Source organism: Carcharhinus amblyrhynchos, chromosome 1 (assembly GCF_965287045.1).
Source record: "Carcharhinus amblyrhynchos chromosome 1, sCarAmb.v2.hapA, whole genome shotgun sequence".
NCBI lineage: Eukaryota > Metazoa > Chordata > Chondrichthyes > Carcharhiniformes > Carcharhinidae > Carcharhinus > Carcharhinus amblyrhynchos.
Genome location: NC_137324.1, coordinates 80111552 through 80136184, shown reverse-complemented (window position 1 = coordinate 80136184; position 24633 = coordinate 80111552). Strand labels below are relative to the sequence as shown.

General features: G+C 42.8%; 1 protein-coding gene across 1 annotated transcript in view; it reads right to left on the bottom strand.

Moving 5' to 3' along the window:
- Positions 1–24633, bottom strand: part of LOC145349702 (uncharacterized) — a 61952-nt gene that overhangs the window by 12093 nt on the left and 25226 nt on the right. The window contains exon 8 of the mRNA XM_080198236.1: positions 19921–20020. Within this exon, the coding sequence (XP_080054362.1) occupies positions 19921–20020 (100 nt within the window). The remainder of the gene's footprint in view (positions 1–19920; positions 20021–24633) is intronic.

Genomic DNA, 24633 nt, shown 5'->3' with positions numbered 1-24633 from the left:
ACCAGCCAAGCATAAGTGGTGAATATTGTCCCCACCAAATCAAATATATAATCGACGGAAACAGATGTAGAAAGCATTTCCAATGTAGTACGACACCACTTTAGGCTTCAGAGCCCAGAGGATTATGTCAGAAGTGTGAGGTTGAAGTCATATTTCGCTATGTATGTTAAACTGGATGTGGGGATGGTGTTGTGAGACTTCTTGCTGTGTTAAACTGGATGCCAGAGGCCTGATTTCATCTCAAATTGCTGTTGCTTATGAAGTGTTTGAACTTGTTTCACAACACACAGTACATTGTACTCTGCACATATTTCACCTGCTTCCTCATAAAGTTAAAACTAAAAATTGAAGTAATGTATTTAAAATGGTTTATTGCTCAGTTCTTAAATGGGATAGAGAGTCGGAACAAGAATCGGCAATGTTGCTACCTCAACGTGAAGAAATATTTAACAATTTCTAAAATAATTCCTTCAGACTGATTGCTAAGAAAGTCAGGAGTGGAATTTCCACTTGAATTCTATCAATTTTCCACTGTAGTTTTGGTAAGAGATTCATCAAAACTCCAGAGAAACAGGGCAATTGGCAGAAGGGAGACGTCTTGCCCAATCCACCTCCACTCCCAGTATTTGCTTCCTAAGTGTTCTCAATGCAGAGTGAGGTCCCAAGACCTGGGGTGGGCATTGCAGCATAATCCGTCAGTTCAGAGGGTGAAAAAGGTAAAGTATAAATGTATCAATGGGTATGTGTCCAATCTCTTGCTGCAGGACACCAGAGAACTTCTGACTGCTAGCTCACTGCCAAAGACTGTCAGCCATTGAATAATTTACATAAAATATCTTTATGTAACCTTCTCACTTCTTTAGTCATCAGACACAAACATATTCAGAAATAATTTTGTCATGTGATTATTCTCCTACTTCCTCCAGGCTACTTCTGTTGCAATATTCTCAACCATCTCTTTCTGCTCTCATCCCAAAAAAAGAACATATTTGTGCTGCAATAGTTTGACTTTCTTGATTCATGTTCAAAAGGAAAGGAAATGTCTTCTGGAAGACTGAGAAAGTGTTGGGAATGAATTTGTTCTTGTGCAGTCCCTTGGGATCGAGGATGACTTGCTTCCATTTTGGTTCAACGGGTTTGGAGTTGGCTGAAAAGCCCAACATGTAATCTGCAGACTCTGCCCACTTCCAGGGGTGCTGTGCTTAGAGTGTTTGGGAAGATGAGTTATTGGGAAGTTTGCACCCTGTCTCTGATGCCTTATCTTGGCCATTGCTCTGGAGAATTTGCGTTGTTCTCAAAATTTCTCAATGTAGTTGAACGAATGAACATTCTCCATGTTGCAGCTGGGATGTTCGATCTCTTTCGGGCTGTTTTAACATCCTGAAAGCAATTCCACTGTCCTCCTGGGAATTGCCTGCCACAACCGAGTTTCAAGTAGAGCAGTTGCTTCAGGAGTTTGGTGTCTGACGTGTTGTGCCCAGTGAACTTGATTTTTTTTGTGATTATTGCCTCAATGCTGGGAAAATTGGCTTTGAATGAGTTAATGAAGATATGACAGAGTAATCATGCCAAATCAGAGGTTAGTATTGAAATTTAATCAGTTTAGAATTTCAATCACATGTTAAGATAAGAAACTCATTATGGATCTATGCAATGCCTCATAAAAACTTAAGAAATGAGAGTATTAGGCCATTCAGCCCTTCCACTATTCAATGCTGACCTTCTACTTCAACACCATTTTTCTGCTCCATCCCTTATTCCTAAATGTTTCACGTTGGGCACACACACTTGGCAGGCCCGGGTGTGAGCATGGAATGTGTTTGCAGCAGCAAGTGGCCCCGAAGCATGATTTCACATGGGCTGATCAATTAATGGCCAGGCAGCACGGAACCTATGCTCTGAAAGATTGAGCGCTGCTGGGGAGAGCGGGAAGGGGGCAGGTACTAAGAGAAATGATGGTGCAGGTGGGCATTTTTAACCAGCTCCCTGTAGACTGACAGCTGTCTCAGGGATTTGCAGTGTTGTTCCATTTACAGTCGTATCAAATAAATACTGCAATCTCTACCACGCAGAATCAAGTAACTGGCAATAACACACACCTCAACCCTCAGGTACATTCTTTTATTTTATTCATCCTGGACATTGTATTCACCCTGGATTGGGAATGGTGAAGAAACTGAAAACCGCCTGGCCAATTGACCCAAGCGCAAAGCGCAAAAGCGCACAGACCACATAAAGTTAGGACCAATTGCATGCTAAATGGGCTTAATTGCTTTTTCAATTGTCAGGAGACATGCTTCTGATTATCACATGTGCCTGCTGACTGGAATATCATGGGAGGGCACCAGGACATTGGGACACATGCCCCATGTCTTCTCGCACACCCACTTTAGCTCCATAAAATTCTGGCCTTGATGTCTTTTAAAAATATAGAAACCTATCAATCTCCATCTTGAACACATTCAGCGACTGAGCTACAGCCTTCTGGGGCAAATAATTCCAAAGATTCACCACACTGAATGTGAAGAAATTCCTCCTCATCCTAGGCCTAAATGGCCATCCCCTTTCTCGGAGATGTGTCCCTGCTTCTAGAACTTCCTGCCAGGGGAAACACAATTCCTGCATCTACCCTGTCCAGCTCTGTAAGAATTTTGTATGTTTAAATGAGATCACCTCTCATTCTTCTAAACCCCCGAGAATAAAGGGACTTAACAAAGGGAATTAATCTTTTATCATCAGCAAATCCCTCCATTCCAGGAATTAGTCTGGTGAACCTTTGTTGCACCGTTCACACATTGTTGAACCATAATTTCTGGCCCTCTTCCCATGAATATTCCTTGAAAACTGTCAGCACATAAAATAAGTGAAGAAGGCTTAATTTTAACTTGCCATGTAGGGGAAAGTAACAGGTGAGTGGTTGCAATGGTGACTGTGCGCCTCTTATTCAATTCTCTATACAATATGCCTGCCTCCATTTTAAATATCAGGCTACTGGCAGCATCAAGGGTATCTGTCACAGGCAGGTGGGACATCAATAAACACGTGGAAGTCGGAGTCCAATGTCAATAGTCTACCAGGCCTCCACACTTGGCATTTACCTTCCTATTCTCTGGGAATGATTACCTCAGAATCCAATTCCCCACACCCTCACCCCCCATCCCAACTTGACCAATTACAACTGTGTTGGAACCCATTTTTTTTGGTTCCACAGCAGTGTCGTTGAGAAATCTCAATCTTGCCTGCCGCCCTCCTCCTCACTCCCTCAAACAGGAGTCTGTGCTGGAAGATTGAAATGTGCCCAGGAGTTAAAATGACTGAGATCTTAGGTTAACAGCATCATGGGAATTTCCTTGCTGTACTTGGCTCAGGCCGCCCTTGGCACACTAACGACTAGAGCTAATGTATTTCTGAAAGTTATCAAATCTTTCCGTTTGATTGCAGCAGTTAGGTGATTAAATGTGACTCATGGGGTGGGATTTTCCAGCCGTGCTTGCACCAAAACCAGAAAATCCCACCCAGAATAAACAGACATTTGCTTGGTCTGATCACACCCCCTCCCCCAACCCCTCCACCTGCTACAATTCCTGTGGCAGGCACGACAGAGAATTCTGTACATAAATTTAAATATACATGCCTGAAGTTGCTACCACCTTGCTCTCCTACCAAAAGTGCAGCACCACAACATTGTCATTGCCAGTCTGTCCTGGCTTGACTTGTCCCAAATCCAAGAATTGGATTAATTTCCATAAAGAAGTTAAGGTGCCCTTTGTGTGGGCATCCACCCATTAGACCTCAAACATTTACCAGCAGTACCTGACCATACCACAGGGGAAGCTATTCTCAATTGTCTTTAGGGAACCTGCATTGTGTCCCCTCCCCTTCCCCCCAGGAGCTGATCTCAGCAGTATGTCTGAGCCATTCAGGCTTATGTTGTTTTCCTGGGACCAGTGGTGGTGAAACTGACGTAATTTTGGACAGCAGGCATTAGCCCCACCTATGCTCCTGCCTTGTGTGGGAGGGGTGTGGAGTGGCAGAAGCGGTCACCTCACTTTCAACTCAAATCAGGAGTGAGCAGGTGCTAAAGAAGACACTCCAGGCCCAATGACATCAACTTATGCTGCAACAGCACTCCCCCAGACCTAAGAATCTCGGGTTTTTGCTCCTTAACCAGCTAGTTCATAAAATATAAAAAGTTTTTAGCATTCAAACAGTTTCATTTTTTGGCTGTAGTGCTATCAGACGGCTCCTATGAATAATGTGAGTTTGGCTGCAAGAATCATGATGCAAAGGAAGGAAATGTGAAAAGATGAATCTGGCTGAGGAATTAAACAGAAGGGTGCTTTCCAATCAGTGCTTGATGAATTGTACTATCACATTTCTAGTGTCAGATTACTCAGTGGCGCCACTTTTGTTTAACTTTATTCAATCGAGGCTGAAAGATTATTATGACAAAGATATTGGCTCAGATCAGTTCAGATTATTCAGAAACAAGGAACATGTTGTACTGCTGATTAAGTCACTGAGTGCTCAATTTATTTCCTGGATGTTACTTTCAAAAACTATAAACTGTAAATGGTTCAAGCCCACTTAAGGTGCTTTCCAAAGGATGCCAACTTGTGATTCAACAGAACACTTAGCCTTTCAAGCACCATACAGAGACATACCCAATGTAGTGTCAGCTGCAGTGGTTCCAAACAAATAGAATTTTTTTGTTGGCACTTTCCCTTTGGAGTGCAAAAACACATAGAATCCCTATAGTGCAGAAAGAGGTCATTCGGCCCATCGAGTCCGCACCAACCATAATCCCACCCAGGCCCCATTCCTGTAAACCCACACACTTACCCTGCTAAATCCCCTGACACTAGGGTCAATTTATCATGGCTAATCAACCTAACCCACATATCTTTGGACAATTGGAGGAAACCAGAACATCCGGACGAAACCCACGCAGACATGGTGAGAATGTGCAAATTCCACACAGACAGTCACCTAAAACTGGAATTGAACCCGGAACCCTGGTGTTGTGAGGCAGCATGCTAACTACCGTAACATCGTGCTGCCCCTTTCGGATGGCTGGATAGTTTGCCAATAGGCAGGATCACGGGTATTGCAGTGTGATGGCTTTTGGAGAGCTTATAATTTCAAATCCTGGCATATAGACATGTGAAGCTGAATTCAACTGCGGTCTGGAGCATGAAACCAGCAACATTCTTCTACAAAGCCAACTGGTTCACTCAGCTGCACGACTGGAGCTACACCCCAACTCTAGCCAACACTTCTGGGCTGCACAAAAGACCCTTTCTCAGAATAAGAAGTCTCACAACACCAGGTTAAAGTCCAACAGGTTTCTTCGGAATCAGGAGCTTTCAGGGTGCTGCTCCTTCATCACCAGATGAAAGCACTCTGAAAGCTTGTGCTACCCAATAAACCTGTTGGATGTAGTCTAGTGTTGTGAGACTTCTTACTGTGCCCACCCCAGTCCAACACCAGCATCTCCACATCATTTCTCAGAATAATTGGGCATGAGTAGCAAACGTGGCCTTATGAGGATTGCTTGCACTCAGACACCAAATAACTTTTAACATTTCAGTTTTCTGAACTTGCTCACATATTCCAAATAAAGAGCTGGAGTCAGGAACGAAAAAACATTGGACCCAAAAACACATTTGCTGATTCAGAGGGCATTGGCTGCTCTGCCAATATGGTGTCCAGCTTCCCCATTCTCAGCCCACACTGGAACCCACCATATGCCATAGTGGTTAGGGAGACCTGTCGTTGTCTAGGAGACAGCCTAAATGTGGAATAGGCACATCAAGGGGCCAATGATGATTTTAGCTCCCTTTCCAATTTTGAATGGGATGGATAGGATAGAGGTGGAGAGACTCTTCCCACTCAGAAAGGACAGTAGGACAAGAGGGCACAGCCTCAGGATAAAGGGGGGGCGGTTTAGAACGGAGTTGAGGAGGAACTTCTTCACTCAAAGGGTGGTAAATCTCTGGAATTCTCTGCCCGTTGAAGTGGTGGAGGCTGCCTCGCTCAATATTTTTAAGAGGCGGGTTGATGGGTTTTTGATAAGAGAGGGGATTAAGGGTTATGGGGAGAGGGCGGGAAAGTGGAACTGAGCCACGACAGATCAGCCATGATCTTATTGAATGGCGGGGCAGGCTCGAGGGGCTAGATGGCCTACTCCTGCTCCTATTTATGTTCTTGTGTTCTTGTGTTCTTATGTTATGAATGATAAATGGTCAGGCACACAGCAGCTCAAGTAACAACCTCCAAATACTCTGCTAGAACCTGCAACCCAAAAGAAATTTGATATGATATATTCAGTTCACCACTAAAGTTATTGTGGTTGATTGATGAAACAACCAAGGATGTTTTAAATTGTTCATTTTTAGTGCATATTAATCAAGTGCTAATGAGCAAGAAAATGCGAGAGTTTCAGACTCATTTTTGGGTGAGTTTGAAAATACAATCTTATGGCACTAAGTGCAAAGAAAAGGTGCCAGGATGTGACACTCACCAATAGGGTGGTGGGGTGGAGCCTGAGCTTGACAGTGCTTAGTTCAATGGGCACCATTGTGCAGGAGCCCCAATCTCCCAGTGTACTAGGAGATCTTCTGCTGCCACCTACCCCACCCCCCCCCAACCCTGCCAGACATCGGGACCCCCTCTCCTCACAGACATCAGGACTGCTCACCTGCCAATTGCGCCCTCCCAGCAAGAGTCCTCCCCCCCATGGACTGACTACACCCCTCCCTGCCCCATGCCATGCCCCCCGACCCAGGCATAGTTCCTTCTCATTCCAATTGCTGATCACCCCCTTGGCAGAGTTCCCAACCACCCCTGCTGATCAGCCCCCTGCAGAATTCCTCATCCCTCCCATCTGGCAGAGTTTCCTCCCTCCCATTCCTGTGGAGCTTCCCCACCCCCCTTATCATAGCTCCACCTAACTCTGACTCTGCCCCCACTCTGGTTCCTCCCTCTTGGCACTGCCCCGGCACATTATGGTATCCAGTGGGCACTGCCAGGTTGCCAGATGGAGTCCCAGGGAGCCTGGAGGCCAGAGCGCAGGGTGCCAGGCAGGCACTGTCAGCCTGGCACAGCCCACGGGCATTGCGAAGCCCCCGGTGGCTTCAATGGCCTTTGATCCAGCCCTAGCGAGGCCATCACGTCTGGTCCCCATTGGTCTTAAAGACAGGAAAACCAGAGCGAGTTGGCCAGTCTGACTGACATGGACAGGATCACAATCGTTCCACACTTGGTCACTTTTGGAAGAGTGGTGAATTCCATGACAGTTCTGGGAGGGGCAGGACCCAAACACGCTGGTCAGAATGGCTGCAAAGTGATCAGGTGCCAATTTGAAAGGATGCCCCGATCTCACAGTGCACTGGGAGACCCTTGTCCTCCCCCAAAACGGGTCCACCCACTCCCATCAGCAGCATGTTTCCTACCCTCTCCCCAACATGTATCACCAACATTGAGGTCCTCCCAATGGGTTCCTTCATGACCCCTAACATGCCCCATGCCCCCCTTTGTACCCTACCGTTTTACAACCCCCTTCATACTCCACCCACGTCATGGCCCCTTTATCATACCCCCTCATCATAGCCACCCCGCTCTTCATGACCCCAACCCCTCTTCAGGCCCCACCCCCACTCAGGCATCACCCCCCCTTAGTACTGGCCCTGGCAAACTGGCAGTCCCCATCTGGCAGTGCCCAATTCGCACTTGCAGGTGGGCAATGCCCAGACATGTGCCTGACCACCGAGGGCTTCAATGGCCTCCAAGCCTTCCAGTGTGACCATAACACCTAGTCTCTGCTAGTGAAGACCAGCAGTAATTCTCCCCGATCCAGAAGGTCAGAGTATTCCGGGAGCTGTGAGAATCCGGTGACAAATAAGCATATTTAAATAAATCAACTGTACCTATGACAATGGGCCTAGCACCCTTCGTAAATTATTTGGCGCAATGCCTGTTTTTAGGCCCGCGTGCAATTTTCTCAGATCAGCGCAATCTGTGGCAGGCGGGGCAAGGCTGGAAAATCACAGGGTCCATTTCTACTCCTCTGCACTTCAATACTAAAAGACAATGTTTACCAGAACGAGAGAATCAAAACATTCATGTAGCTTGATAACAAATGATTAAGCTGTAAAAGTTTAATACAGTTATGTTTTAAAGATGACATTCTAAAACAATGAAATTAAACTGTTCTGTCAGTTACTAGGCCCAAGGTACTATGAAGAGTAGAACATATTTGGATTTATGTTAAATAACATTGAATAGATGAATAAAAACTGGGAATAACACCTAGTGTCATTAATCACCACCAGCAATAATTGTTATATCATAACGGTATGGTTCAACTTCAAATGCAAAATATCTCTGTGCTTTTCACATAAGAAAACGTTTATTCTGTATTTAGGTACACTTGAACTTTATCAATGCACGCTGGAATTAAAATTAATTCTCTGGTCGACCGTTTCAACACACTGAAGTTAACTTTAGACAACAAATCTCTGTAAGTTACCTAAAATGTAGACAGATTTGGAAAGGGGCTCTGAATGGAAGGAAATTATTTTTGGACAATGTCAATAATAGTGAATCCACAAACTGTTATTGCACTCATTCTGTACAGCCAACAGTTGTGTGTTAAACCTGCAAACTATTTTTCTGAAGTGAAAACTGAAGTAGGTATTATGTGCAACGCATTCTTCAGATGCCATCAAGAGTTTTCAACAGATGCTGTTCAAGGATATTTCAGGAACTCATTCCAGGCAACAAACTGCATTGCACCTCATAATATTAGATTTATAATATAATGGCCTAGACATTCCATGACATTCCTTCTCCTTATATTGATTGGAGCACATCCTGAGGTGGTGGGGGGTGGGGGGAGATAGGGGCTCCATTCCCCACAGAGATGGGGCCACGATCACAATGGAGTTTGCCCTCAGGTCATTTCATAGAAGAGAAGGGGCTTGCTGTGGTGTGAGGATCCAGACAATCGTTGTGCTACATGCCTGCAAAACCATACATTAAAAACAAAATAATCCCGGGCCTCCGCTGTGCTTGAGCTCAAAGTGATCAACTCACACTAGGAGAGCAGGAGGCATTCTCAAGTTCCAAACTGTCTGCACAGCAGACATCCAAAGAGCGCAATAAACCTCACACGTGCCCTTTCCTTTCATGTTAATCAACCCTGTTCCCAGAATTTGATATTGGGAGTGTAGATCCTGCCAGAAATTTCTGGGCCACCCTTCTCACGGGCTACAACACAAGTCTCTAACTATTCCCAAACATACCCTCCATTTCTTCAACACCAGCCAGCTGCAGCACTCTGCACTTTCCATACTCTCTGGAATCTCTGCAAATCCCTTCCTACAGCATGCATCTTGCCTCCTTCTTCAAGCTTTGAAGTTAAAAGCTAATGTTAAACTTTATTTATTAGTTACAAGTAGGCTTACATTAACACTGCAATGAAATTTTTGTGAAAATCCCCTAGGCGCCACACTCTGCCACCTGTTTGGGTACACTGAGGAAAAATTTAGCACAACCAATGCATCTAACCAGCATGTCTTTCGGACTGTGGGAGGAAACTGGAGCACCCGGAGGAAACGCATGGAGATGCAGGGAGAATGTGCAGACTCCACACAGACAGTGACCCAAGCTGGGAATTGGATCTGGGTCCCTGGCACTGAGGCAGCAGTGGTAACCACTGTGTCCCCTTGCTACCCCGTAAGCTTTTATGGATCATCTAAAAACTCTTCATTAGGCCTAGACTTTTGCCACTAAAATATTTTGTTGTTCCCTTCTTTGCTCCTGTTCTGCAGTTAGATTTTTCTTCCATCGTGTTTGAAAGGACTTGGAGACCTTTCTCTTGAAAGGTGCAACTGAAACTGTGGCTGTTGAAGTTGAACTATTACCTTTAGTAACATAAAGAAGACAGTGTGCTGCATTTCTTTAGTGTGAATCTTTTACTTCTTCTAGCAAAGATTCACGAGGGTGAGAAAATAGGAGTGATCCACACCAGTCTATTCGGTGCAGATGCAATCGTCATCTTTGGGAGAGTGGTAAGTTGTTTGCTCATTCTGAGAGACAGAGCTTAAACACACCGGTGAAATCAACTGCAAAGTGATTCAGTGCTGTTTTGAAAGGGTGCCTCAATCTCAGTGTACTGGGTGACCCCCTGCCCTCCCCTCATTGGTGATATGTTTCCCCATCCCCTCCCTGACATGAATCACCAGTATCAGGATGTTGTGGTCCTTCGAATAGGTCTCTTTTCATGATCCCTGAAATGCCCCCACATAATTCCCCACCTACTCACGAACCCGCCTTCATACTCTCTGTTATGCCTTGCCCCTTCATTACCGTCACTCAGGTCCCACCCCCTTGGCACTCCTGGCACTGGCAGTGCCCAGACATGTACCCAACCATCAGGGGCTTCAATGGCCTCCCAGCACCCTGTCCCTGGCAAGGCCACCACACTTCGTCTCCACTAGTAGTGATTTTTGCTGGGCTCTCACCTCATCTGAGGGAGCTGGGAAAATCCGGTGTCGAGCAGCCATGCATAATTAAATAGTACTTCAAAGATACTAAAGTGCCTCATGCCCTTTCTGTTGAGATTCGGTTTGTGCCAGCAAAAAGGGACCAGCGTGATTGCCAGATACAAAACCAGCTTCTAGGCCCACATGCAATTTTACGGGATTGACGCGATCTGCGGCAGGCATGAAGAGGCCGGAAAATCAGGACTCATGTTTCATCATTTCCTGTGAGCACATTACTGTTGGACTCAATCCAAAAAATAGTTATCTGAATTTTCCATTGGGGAGTATGGGTGATAATAATGGCCAAATTTAAATCTTTATTTTAAGCAATGGTGGCTTGCAGCACGGTAGCACAGTGGTTAGCACTGCTGCTTCATAACCACAGGGACCTGGGTTTGATTCTCAGCTTGGGTCACTGTCTGTGTGGAGTTTGCACAGTCTCCTTGTGTCTGCATGGGCTTCCTCCAGGTGCTCCAATTTCCTCCCACGATCCAAAGATGTGCGGGTTAGGTTGACTGGCTATGCTAAAAATTGCCCCTTAGTGTCCTGAGATGCATAGGTTTGAGGGATTAGTGGATATGGGGGTAGGGCCTAGGTGAGATTGTGGTCAGTGCAGGCTCAATGGGCTGAATGGCCTCTTTCTGTACTGTAGGGATTCTATGACTTAGTTTAGAATTTGATTGAAGCACTCAGTGCAAATGTAACCACAAAACAAAAGCCTTGTAATCTGATTCCAACATTGTTTAAAAGAATGATTTTGATCTAGTTTTAGAGAGAGTTAACTGACAGTCAGGAATATTGAAGTCTATGATGTAAATAAAAAAAACAAAATAATAATGCTTTGGTGGAATGATTAGTTAAAGACACCTGCAAAGAAGGCTTCCAAGTAATGCATTCTGGGAGGACTAACAAGGCAAGGGAATATTACAGAGGATCAGAGGGACCTTGGGGTACTTGTCCATATATCTCTGAAGACAGCAGGAGAGGTAGAGAAGATGGTTGAGAAAGCATATGTGATACTTGCCTTTATTAACTAAGGCATTGAATATAAGAGCAGGGAGGTTATGAAGGAGTTGTATAAAACGTTGGTTGTGCCACAGCTGGAGGAAGGAAATAAGAGGCAGAGAAGATTCACCAGGATGTTGCCTAAGCTGGGGCAATTCAGCTATCAAGAGAGACTGGATAGGCTAGGATTATTTTCCTTGGAGGAAGGCTAAGGGGTACCTGATTGAGGTTTATAAAATAAATAGGATCGATAGGATAAAACTTTTCCACGGCAGAGTGGTCAATAACCAGGGAGCATTGATTTAAAGTAAAGGACTGGTTTATAGGGGATTTGAGGAAAACTCTTTTCACCCAGAGGGGCGGTGGGAATCTGGAACTCACTGCCTGAAAGGATGGTAGAGACAGGTACTATCACAATATCTAAGAAGCATTTAGATGATCACTTGAACTGCCACAGCACACAAGGCTACAGACTAAGCACTGGAAAGTGAGATCAGAATAATGTAAAACTCTATTCTCAAGGCAATGTAATTATTTTAAAAATAAGAACTGCTCTGTGGAGATATTACATAAGGCTATCAGGCTGATTATCTAGCTGGCATCAATGGTGCTAGGACCTCACATTCGAAACACAGAGCTGAGCTTAGCGGAACAATGAGGAATATAATTGAAATAGGGCTTCTGTTCAAGAACCATTGCAGCATGAATAAGGGGAGGGAAATCACCAGAGCTTACAACACAAGCTAAGATCTGTGGGAAAATGACAAAACAGCCCTCGTCTGAATCCCTCAATGGTGTCTAATGAAGGAGACGGATCCCTTTTGTTTGGCATTTCAGACCAGCCCCCAGAGACGATGGTAGTGCCCCAAATGTAGCAACAGATGTTTGCCAGGCTGAACACTCTCCATGGTATTTGAAGGATATGTGAACAGATGCAGAAGCCCACGGCTGAATGGCCTTTTTGGAGCCCTGACATAACCTTGAAACACCCAATCTGACATGGGTTTCACACAAACAACTGAATCACAGTTTTAAGTTTTAAAGTTTATTTATTAGTGTCACAAGTAGGCTTACATTAACATTGCAATGAAGTTACTGTGAAAATCCCCTGGCATGTAGTATGATACAGGATCATCTATCGACAAATTGCTGACATGTCTATTGTTGTGAATATGTTCCTTCAATTACATGGCAATTCAGAGTCCAACCTTTCCAAAATACATGTAAAGTTCTACTATCCTATAATGAAACAACATTTAAAAGCCAAGTCAACTCATTTTATATTTGGCAACCTGATATTTAAAATACAATGAGGCATCAGCATAGCAGCATTGCAGCCTCAAAACTGTGAACATTCTTCAGTTAAAAAAACTTGTATGTGCCTTTAATCCAGAATGAAACCTTGCAGGATCGACCCATTTAAGCTGCTCAAATACTTTCCCTCTTCCTCTTAGATCTTCCATTCCTTGAGACAATGGGCAGCCTATCAAACTGCAGTCACCTTACTTTGATGATGTCTAAATCCCTTGTTCAGATTACTGGTTTAATTGATTTCCAAAATGCTGACTTGTTGGAGGCAAGTTAAAAATAGAATAAAGTGCATTATACAGGTCCAGCTAATTTAAACAAAAAACAAAATACTTCCAATGAAACACTATTAAACGAGAGAGGCTCCAGATTTTATAATGTCATGGCATCATAATGTCTGGTGTTAGAGACACGGCCACACAAAATTAATTCCCTATATAATTGCCCCTGGTGAAATCACACCAGTATACAAGGCATTACTACAGTAAGAGTTGCGATGTGGTTACCAAATTTTGTGATAGTTGAAGGGAAAAGAAAGTAGAAATATGAAACAAGCTTTTGTTTAAATGAACTAACCTGGATATATATTCGTGTAAGCTGGGTGAAGCAGCATTTTCAAACTGCTTTGTGAACATTAATTACATACATCCCATATCCAACTGAACTTCATTTCTAAGGAGAACTCAAATCACATTGTTGTAAAGTTGTGACAATGCACCAGCATTGACCCTTCTTCATTATCGCCTCATTTCTGGGGGAAACCAGACAACTTGGGAAAAAGTGAAGCTATTCATTTTCCTGAGTGACTTATCAATTTTGATTTCTTCACTATCCTTTCCTTCTCAAATGGATATATAGAGTTCATAATATGCCATGGTCTATATTTGCTAATAGTTCTTGAAGCTTTGAAAAGAACACCAACAATGTGCTACTTTTCCCAATGGAAAGGATTTTACTATTTTCATATATAACCATTATTTTTCTCCTACATGATATTTAGGAGTGAGTTTCTTTTTTGAAGATGACTGTTCCAGTTCAGAAAGCAATTCAAAACTAATAGAAATTCAAGTCATGTAGGAAGCCTTTAATCAGGGCCAACTATTTTGGCTTCTCTCGTTCACTGTAAAGCACAATTTAATAAAATATGATGAATTTTTTTCAAGCACATTTATCTCATATTTACATCAAATATCTTTAAAAGTAGCTGTCGGATTTAATTGAAATTCAGTAGAAGAATAAGCTAGAAAGCAGAACTTCAAAAACCACAAATGTTTTCTTGTGATTAGTTTGATCTCTACCATGATCAATAACGGTCCTGTGATGCTATCAAGTGACATGTTTTGCCAAATAAATAAGAAATAAAGCATTGTGCTGGTCTTCAGAAAGGACTTAAGTCTAATTTGCACATGGAGCATTGCTGAAATCAGAATACTTTATTTTCTATCATTATATTCCACTGTCAGATAATTCTATTGGAATGAAAACTGACCACAAAGTCAACATTGCATGCTTCTCTCTATTCTCCCCTCCAGCACCATAAATTATTTTCTCAAAACAAACTATTCAGAAATATGTTAGCTACATACTAATTGCAGTCCACTGAATGTGATGGGGTAGGTAGCTCCCAAATTTCTCTCTTCAAAGCTCTCGAATGAGCTTCCAGGAGATGTCAGAAGAGGAGTCCGGTGATTACATTCTCTTCTAACTTCACCTTTGGTGCTTCCACATCATACCTTTCAAGAGCACCATAGCTAGGAACTGCAACTCTCATGAGAAAATGTTCAAAGACCCAATTACATGTCTCAGCAAAAGATGTTTGATGAAGTGTCACAAAACAGGCTTGTCAGAAATGTTGAGGACCGTGGAATAAAAGGCACTGTGGCAACATGGATACAAAGTAAGCAGAGTGAACAGAAACATGATTTTTTTTTGGATTGGAGGAGATTGTACAGTGGGGTTATCCAGGGATCAGTACTGGGACCATTGCTTCTTTTGATCTCAATTAATAACCTAGATTTAGCGGTGCAGGGCACAATTTCATATTTTGCAGGTGACAAAACTTTGGAAGTCTTGGAACTATGAGAAGGACAGTGATAGACAGGCTTGGTGGAATGTGCAGACACATGACAGATAAAATTTAATGCAGAGAAGTGAAGCGATTCATTTTGGTAGGAAGAATGAGGAAATTCCACTTCATATCTACGCTGCCACAGTGCCTTTTATTCCATGGTCAACTTTCCTGACAAGCCAGTTATATGACATTTCAAACATCTTTCATAAGACCATGTACACCTCATTAGCTGCATTATCTTCATCAAATACCTCTATTCCCTCATTGAAAAACGCAATCAAATTAATTAAACACAAATTGCCCTTAACAAATCCATGCTGGCTTTCTTTAACTAAACGGACTGGCCTGTAGTTGCTAGGTATATCCTTACATCCTTTTTTTTTGAACAAGAGTATGACATTTAGAATTCTCCAATCTTCAGGCACCACCTCCATATCTAAGGCACACTGGAAAATTTCACTATCCAAAGGGTTGTGAATCTGTGGAATTCGCCACTTAAAGTGCGGTGAATGCTGGAACAGTGAGTCACTGTCTCCAAAATGTTTCCCCAGTGAGCAGGAGAATTAAAGTAGGAGAGAGAGCTAGCTAGAAATATTAACAACAAAGTAACTGCAAGTATTTAAAAAGCAACAGAATAGCTAATGTGAATGTTGACCTAATGGAGGATAAAAAAGGGGAATTAATAGTGGCAAAAACAGAAATGCCAAAGCATTGAACAGGTACTTTGTGTCTGTCTTCACTGTAGAAGGATAGATTTAGGTTCAGGGATCTTCAAGCACTTCCTCTGCTATCCACTGCAGCTCCTGTTACTGCAAAGGACTAGGGAGCTGCCAATCACCTCTTTAAGACAGGATTTCCTCCCAAGTGAGGGATGAAAGTCCAACCTGCAGCCAATTGATAACCTTTCAAGTGTGAAATGGCTGTGGAGCAGGCAGAGTTGGCAGGGATCTGTTCTCCACCAATTATTTAGATGGCAGGAAGAGAAACTCTGTAATCCAACATATTCAGGCCAGAGGTTTGTGAAAGGGAAATAGTTTTTGACTTATTTATTAGAGTTCTTTGAGGAAGTAAGAAGCAGTGCAGCTAAAGGGGAACCTGTGGATGTGGTGTATTTGAATTTCCAAAAGGTATCTGAAAAAACGCCCCATCAAACGTCACCACAAACATAAGAGCTCATGGTGCAGGGGGTAAGATATTAGCATTGATAGAGGAATGGTTAGCCAACAGGACGCAGAGAGCAGACATTAAAGAATCATTTTCAGGTTTCCAAGCTGTAATTAATGGAATGCCACAAAGATCAGTACTGAGGCCTCAACTATTTATAATCTACATCAATGACTTGGATGAAAGTACCAAATATACGGTTGCTAAATTTGCTGATGACACAAAGATAGGTAGGAAATTTCAAAAGGACATTAAGAGTGTACAGAGGGATTTAGGTAGGTTAAATGTGTGGGCAAAAAAATTGATAACTATACCATGGGAAAACTTGAACTTGTCCACTTTGGCAGGAAGAATTGAAAGTTAGAATATTATTTGAATGGAAAGAGATTGGAAAACTCTAGGATACAGAGAGAACTGGGTGTCCTGGTATACAAATCACAATAAACTAGTATGCAGGTACAACAAGTAATTAGAGAGACAAATGGAATGTTGGTGTTCACTGCAATGGAATATAAAAATAGGGATTGTTGCTGCAGCTGGACAGGATCTTGATTAGACCACATCTGAGGTATTGCGTACAGTTTTGATCTTCTTACTTAAGAAAGCATATACTTACATTATTGTTGAGAGAAGCTTCTCTCAGCTGATTTCTAGGATGAAGAGATTATCTCATGAGGAAAGGTTGAGCAGGTTGGCATTACATCCATGAAGTTTAGAAATGAGAGGCAATCTTATTGAATCGGCTGCGGCAGTGGTGGTGGAGGCGGATTTGATAGGGGGACTTTGTAAGATAGAGGGTTATAGGTAAGCCTAGTAGGTAGGGACATGTTTGACGCATCTTGTGGGCTGAAGGACCTGTTTGTGTTGTAGTTTTTCTATGTTCTATATATAAGATTCAGAGTCGTTGACTCTGTCTACACTTCCTGCTGCCTCCAAAAGAAGCCAGCATAATTTAGGACCCCACACACCTCTGACATACTCTTTTCCACCTTCTTCCATCCGAAAAAGATACAAAAGTCTGAGGTCATATACCAACCGATTCAAGAACAGCTTCTTCCCTATTGCCATCAGACTTCTGAATGGACCTACCTCACACTAAGATGACCTTTCTCTACACCTTAGCTATGACTGTAACACTACCTTCTGCACCCACTCCTTTCCTTCTCAATGAACGATATGCTTTGTCTGTATAGCATGCACGAAACAATATTTTTCACTGTATACTAATACAAGTGATAATAACAAATCAAATCAAAATCAGAGAGGACTTAACAGGGTGGATATAAGACATGTCAATTCCTGGGAAATAATGGAGAAGGTCTTGTGGGGATAAAGGCACCATTTGGTTGGATGGCTATTATGGAAAGGATTGGTGCCAACAGCACAGAGGTCACTTCCTGTCTGGGCTCGGGTGGGTGTGGGACCTACTTCCTTGTCCTACAAGGCACGGTTGGCTGGACCTGCCTTTGGGAATAGAACCAAAGAAGAGGAGGGGAATAGTGGCAGATGATGAGTCGAAAAGCCTTTCAAGTGATTTGACTGAATTGTTCACAAAGAAATAATGAAACGTTTACACCGAATTTTCTCCTGTTTATATCAAAGCTTCCTCTATGAATGTTAACTTAAAAATACCAGGTAGTGATGTTTATAGACAGGAAATACATACATGTGCAACATTTTAATAAATGAATCTAAGTTTAATGGAACATATACCACCAAACACAAGTGGTTTGTATCTATTTGGAAATTCTGAGTGTTTCCACGTGTGCTGAGTTTCGATATACCTCTATTGCTGTTTATACTTTTACATGGTTAGTTGCACTATTCTATACGAGAGTTTATTAAATATTAGGGTACTGATATCTAGTTAAGCATTGCAATAAAACATTTGGCTTGGTTAAGTACTTCCAGTTTTGGATGGGGATTTATTTTGTCTCTTGATTTAAAAGATACATGCAGATTTATTCCTAACGTCGTTATCTGAAAATAACATCTGCCTATCTGGGTTAACACGAGGCACCCAATAAATTCTCATCAGCTCGAGCAATTAGTTTAAGAATTGCACGATAAACACTTACTCTAAACATGTATTCAGCTGCCAAAATCTGTGACATATTATTGACATTCCTTAAGCTAGAGGGAAGAGTGTATGCACAAACATATTATACAAGCACAAAACATTCAAAATTAACATTCAGAATGGTTTCTGTTCCATCGCACGTTTTTCCAAGACTATTCTTGGAAATATCAACGCTGAAACAAACAAGTTATCTCCAAATGTCATAATCAATGAAAAACATTTAAAATATGTACAATTATGTTGAAGTGGTGGTTTTGAATGACGTTGTCATTTTAGAATTAAAGATTCTTTCCATTGCGATTAGTTTGCATTTCTCTTTCCTGATTGTAGAGTTTAATTTTAGGATTATAGTTGGTTCCTCCAGTGAACTGAACAAAACTGGTTTAGTGGAGTGATAATTGGTTAAAGTGAGAATGATTTTGAATAAAGTAACAAATACAAGCTGGCATCAGGGGGAAATGGAACGTCATTAAAGCTGCTGGACTGGGTAAGAAACCCAACTGCTTCCCTATGTCCTTCAGTGAACATTCAAATTAGGAGCAGCAGTAGAAACAAGAGATGGGTGGGTGTTGGTCATTGAGTCTTTCAGCTTTCTTCTTGTAGCTGGAAGACGTCTCTGCATCTGTTCTGAAGACAGGTGGGTTGGATAGACTGAGATGGATCTATTGGACTGGCATTTAAACATGACGCCCGGACCTTAGAGCCCGACTGCTGACAGCAAGCAGACAAATCAGTTCCCAATACTTGCCTGTGCATAGTTAATGACGATCCAATGGTGCGAGTTCCCGGCAAGTTACACATTACACCGGCAGGTTAGGGGAAGGGGTGGTGGAGGTGGCAATCTCCAAAATCAGCTGTCACCACACAAAATTACACCCATAGGCTTTTAAAAAATAAACTGATGCAATGTTTTTCTGCATAATATTAACGCTTTCTAAAACGTAAGCATATTTTCACACTCTGCTTTAGTCATTAGTGATATCGGACGTAAACTCTGTGTTCTCTCAGTGGCTCACCATCATATCTCTGACAGGAGACCAACAAGAACCATTGGACAAAGATAAAGGAAACAAATAGGTCAACATTTTCCACCCTGCTTTGTTAGTGATGATATCTCTGATCACCATTGCAAGGCAAATGTCATGAGGCACACACAGACTGTGCAGAGCCTCTTGTATCAGGAGCTTTGCTTTCTCTGACTCATTTGGGGACCTGGTTTATAGTGGAGACACACCACATTTTAGACAGGCATAAGCAGATGGGAGAGGTCCTAAGTTAAACAAGCAACCCAACAGCCCCCATACATGCAACCCCCACCTCCAATCCCTCCAAGCAGTGTTGGGCATGCACCTTATTCTCTGGTGACATTGGGTAATGATGTGGAGATGCCGGCGTTGGACTGGGGTAAACACAGTAAGAAGTCTGACAACACCAGGTTTAAGTCCAACCGATTTATTTGATAGTAAACTCGCAAGCTTTCGGGGTTTGCCCCTTCGTCAGGTGAATGGAGAGTTCTGGCCTCAGACAGAGCATATAACAGCACAGACAGTTTACAGATTACTGATTAGAACGTGAATCTTTACCCCTAACCTGCTATTCAAATTTTAAGTGGTGGGTAACCCAGAATTGGGATGTACCCACAGTGATATGGGTGATCACCTCCCTTTGTAATTTAGGTATATTCTACTGACGCAGCAAGTTCAGGACAGTGTCCTGCAGAATTGATGTTTCAGTTTTAAACTCACCTCCAAAACAAATTGCTCCATAATCAGATTGATAACTCTATCCATCATTACTTCCTTCATTACTTTGTCAGCTTCTTGTGCAGTTTTCAATGCCAACTGACTTCAATGGATATTGTCAAGGAAAAACAGCAGAGCTTCCACTAAGCAGAAGACTGTGCATGGTAACGTGCAGCGTTAGGCTAGGTTAGTGCTTTCGGAAGTAAAACCCTGCATTAATTGAGGTTTATAATTAGATTAACCAAGGTTATTGCATTTACCATCACATGCAGAAATCCATTGCTCACATTTGCTTGGTACCTCAATACTTTCCAGTTGGTCCATAACTGGATGAAGCTCAATAATCAATATTACTTGCATTAATTACAGTCAAGAGAAAAAAAAGATTTCTAATTAAGTTAAACAAGCCTCCTATCTTGCAGAATCCACACACAGTTTAGCCAAAATTCTGCTATCAATTCTAACTTGCACCAAGCCTCAGCACCATTCACAACTCAGATACTGAAGCAGTTCTTGTCCGTGGCAGCAAGACCAGAACATCATTCAGGCTTAAACTGATAAATGGCAAGTAACATTCATGCCACAAAAGGGTCAGGCAATGACCATCTCCAACAAAAGAGAATCCAATCATCTTTCCTTGGCATTATCATCATTGAATCCCCCACTATCAACATTGACGAAAGACTGGACCAGCCATATAAATACTGTGGTTATAAGAACAGATCAGAGGTTGGGAACTCTGCAGAAAGTAACTTCATAGAATCATAGGACCCTACAGTACAGAAAGAGGCCCTTCAGCCCATCAAGTCTGCACCGACCACAAACCCGCCCAGGCCCTACCCCCATATCCCTACATATTTTACCTGCTAATCCCTCTAACCTAAGCATTTTAGGACAATAAGGTGCAGTTTTAGCATGGCCAATTAACCTAACCCGCACATCTTTGGACTGTGGGAGGAAACCGGAGAACCCGGAGGAAACCCACACAGGCATGAGGAGAATGTGCAAACTCTACACAGACAGTGACCCAAGCTGGGAATCAAACCCAGGACCCTGGAGCTGTGAAGCAGCAGTGCTAACCACTGTGCTACCGTGCCGCCCACTTATCTCTTGACTCTGCAAAGCCTGTCCACCATCTATAAGGCACAAGTCAGGAGTATGATGGAATACTCTCCACTTGCATGGATGAGTGCAGCTTCACCCACACACAAAAGCTCAACACCATCCACGACAAAGCCACTTCATTATCCACCATTTTCAACTATCAGCTCCAAAATTCACTCCCTCCATCACTGACTCACAGTAGCAGCAATGGGTACCATCAACAAGATGCACTGCATCCTTCCATAGCACTTCCCAGACCCATCAACTTTACCTCCGTGAAAGACAAGGGCAGCAGGTACACGGGAACACCACCACCTGCAAGCCCTCTGCCAAGCCACACTGATTGGAAATAGGCAGCATGGCGGCACAGTGGTTAGCACTGCTGCCTCAAAGTGCCAGGGACACAGGTTCAATTCTGGCCTCAGTTCACAGTCTATGTGGAGTTTGCACATTCTCCCTGTATCTGCGTGGATTTACTCCAGGTGCTCCAGTTTCCTCCCACAGTTCATAAATGTGCAGGTTCAGTTGATTGGCCAAGCTAAATTAACCTTAGTTTCAGGAGATTAGCAGGGTAAATGTACGGGGTTACTGGAATAGGATCTGGGTAGGGATTGTGGTCAGTGCAGACTCAATGGGCCGAATGGCCTCCTTCTGCATTGTATGAGTCATAGAATCAGAGGTTTACAGCATGGAAACAGGCCCTTCGGCCCAACTTGTCCATGCTGCCCTTTTTTTTCCAAACGACTAAGTTAGTCCCATATCCCTCGATAGCCATCTTACTCTGTAACTATCTAAATGCTTCTTAAAAGACAAAATTGTACTCACTTCTACTACTACCTCATAGCTCGTTCCAGACATTTGAAACCCTCTGTGCGAAAAATTGCCCCTCTGGACACTTTTGTATCTCTCCCCTCTCATCTTAAGCCTCTATGCCCTCTAGTTTTAGACTCCCCTACCTTTGGGAAAAGATATTGATTATCTAGCTGATCTATGCCCTCATTATTTTATAGATCTCTAAGACCACCCCTCAGCCTCCTACTCTCCAGAGAAAAAAGTATCATCTATCCAGCCTCTTCTTATAACTCAAGCCATCAAGTCCCAGTAGCATCCTAGTAAATCTTTTCTGCACTCTTTCTAGCTGAATAATATCTTTTCTATAATAGGGTGACCAGAACTATATATAATATTCCGAGTGTAGCCTTACCAATGTTTCGTACAGCTTCAACAAGACGTCAATGTTCTGACCAATGAAACCAAGCATGCCGAATGCCTTCTTCATCACCCCATCTACCTGTAACTCCAATTTCAATGAGCTATGAATGGGCATCCCCTCAATCCTTTGTTCTATAACTCTCTCCAACGCCCTACCATTAACTGAGTAAGTCTTGCCCTGGTTCAATCGACCCAAATGCATCACCTTGCATTTATCTAAATTAAACTCCATCTGCTATTCGTCAGTCCACTGGCCCAACTGATCAAGATCCCATTGCAATCTGAGATAACCTTCTTCACTGTCCACTATGCCACCAATCTTGGTGTCAACTGCAAACTTACTAACCACGCTTTCTATATTCTCACCCAAAATATTAACATAAATGACAAATAACAGTAGACCCAACACCTATTCCTGAGGCACACTGCTGGTCACAGGCCTCCAGTTTGAAAAACAACCCTCTATAACCATCCTCTGACTTCTGTCATCAAGCCAATTTTGTATCCATTTGGATACCTCATCTTGGATCCCATGAGATTTAATCTTACGCAACAACCGACCATGCAGTACCTTTTCAAAGGTCTTGCTAAAGTCCATGTCAACAACATCAACTGCACTGCCCTCATCCACCTTCTTGGTTAGCCCTTCAAAAACTCAATCAAATTTGTGAGACATGATTTTCCACTCACAAAGCCATGCTGACTGTCCTAATCAGTCCTTGTCTCTCTAAATGCCTGTAGATCCTGTCTCTCAGAATATCTTCCAACAACTTATCCACTACAGATGTGAAGCTCACTGGCCTGTAGTTCCCAGGCTTTTCCCTGCAGCCCTTTTTAAACAAACACACAGCATTTGCCACCCTCCAATCTTCAGGCACCCCACCTGTGGCTGTTGATGATTCAAATATCTCTGCAAGGGGACTCGCAATTTTCTCCCTAGCCTCCCACAATGTCTTGGGATACACTTCATCACCAGGGATTTATTTACCTAGATGCACTTTAAGACTTCCAGCACCTCCTTCTCTATGTACACTCCTCAAGACATCACACTTCATTTCCCCAAGTCCCCTAACATCCATGCCTTTCTCAACAGTAAATTTGGATCAGAAATATTCATTTAGGATCGCACCCATCTCTTGTGAATCTGCACACTGATGACCTTATTGATCCTTAAGAGGCCCGAATGTCTCCCTAGTTACTCTTTTGTCTTTATGTATTTGTTGAATCTCTTTAGATTCTTCTTTGCCTTATCTGCCAAAACAATCTTGTGTCCCCTCTTTGCCCTCCTGATTTCTTTCTTAACTCTACTTCAACACCCCCATACTCTTCAAGTGATCCACTTGATCCCAGCTCCTAAGCATGTCATATGCCTCCTTTTTCTTGACCAGGACCTCAATATCCTGAGTCATCCAGGATCCTTACTTATACTAGCCTTGCCCTTCACTCTAAAAGGAATGTGCTTACCCTGAACACTGGTTAACACACTTTTGAAAACCTCCCACTTTGCCTGCCAACAGACCCCCCCAATTAACTTTGAAAGCTCTTGTCTGATACCATCAAAATTGGCCTTGCCCCATTTAGAATTTTAACTTGTGGGTCAGACCTATCTTTCTTCATAGCTATCTTAAAACTAATGGACTGTATGGATTCTATGGAGACAGAATATCATCATTCCTTCACTGTCGTTGGATCAAAATCCTGGATTCCCTCCCTAAGCACTGTGGGCGTACATAGAACATATGGACCACAAAAGTTCACCACCACGTTCTCAAGGCAATTATGGATAATGCTGGTCTTGCTAACAACAGCCACATCCTGTGAAATAATTTTATTTAAAAAATTCCTCAAAATGTACCTCTTTTACCAATCTTTTGGTCATCTATCTGAGCATCGCCTAATGTGTCTCAGTGTTAAATATTTCAAAGTGCTCCCATGAAGCATCTTGGAATCTGTTAAAAGATCTATATTGTCAGGTTTCATTATTTTTCTCGGCTCCTTCCTTTTTAAAGCTGCTTTTGTCCTATTTCTCCAACACATTGAGCAATATAATGGAAGGTGAAAGAAAGCCAAACTTATGTTGAATTGATTCACTGACAGAGGGACTCAGGTGCATGAAGAATGAACTGAATTTTCTGGAACATAGATGGGAAAACAAGTGGGTGGACCCACAAATTTGGGCACAGTGCCATCAGCAGTGTACCCACTATCAGCCTGCCCTCTCCATCATAATTGTACAGGTGGCAGTGGAGGCATCAGCTACGTCACCTACCCATGGTCCAATCGAAGACCTTAAGTGGACAATGAATACCTAAAAGCCCCATCTTGCTGCTGCTCTAATTTAATGTGCAGAGGTAGAAGCCCGTAGAAGCCCCACATGTAGCCCAGCAGGGTTGTTGATCA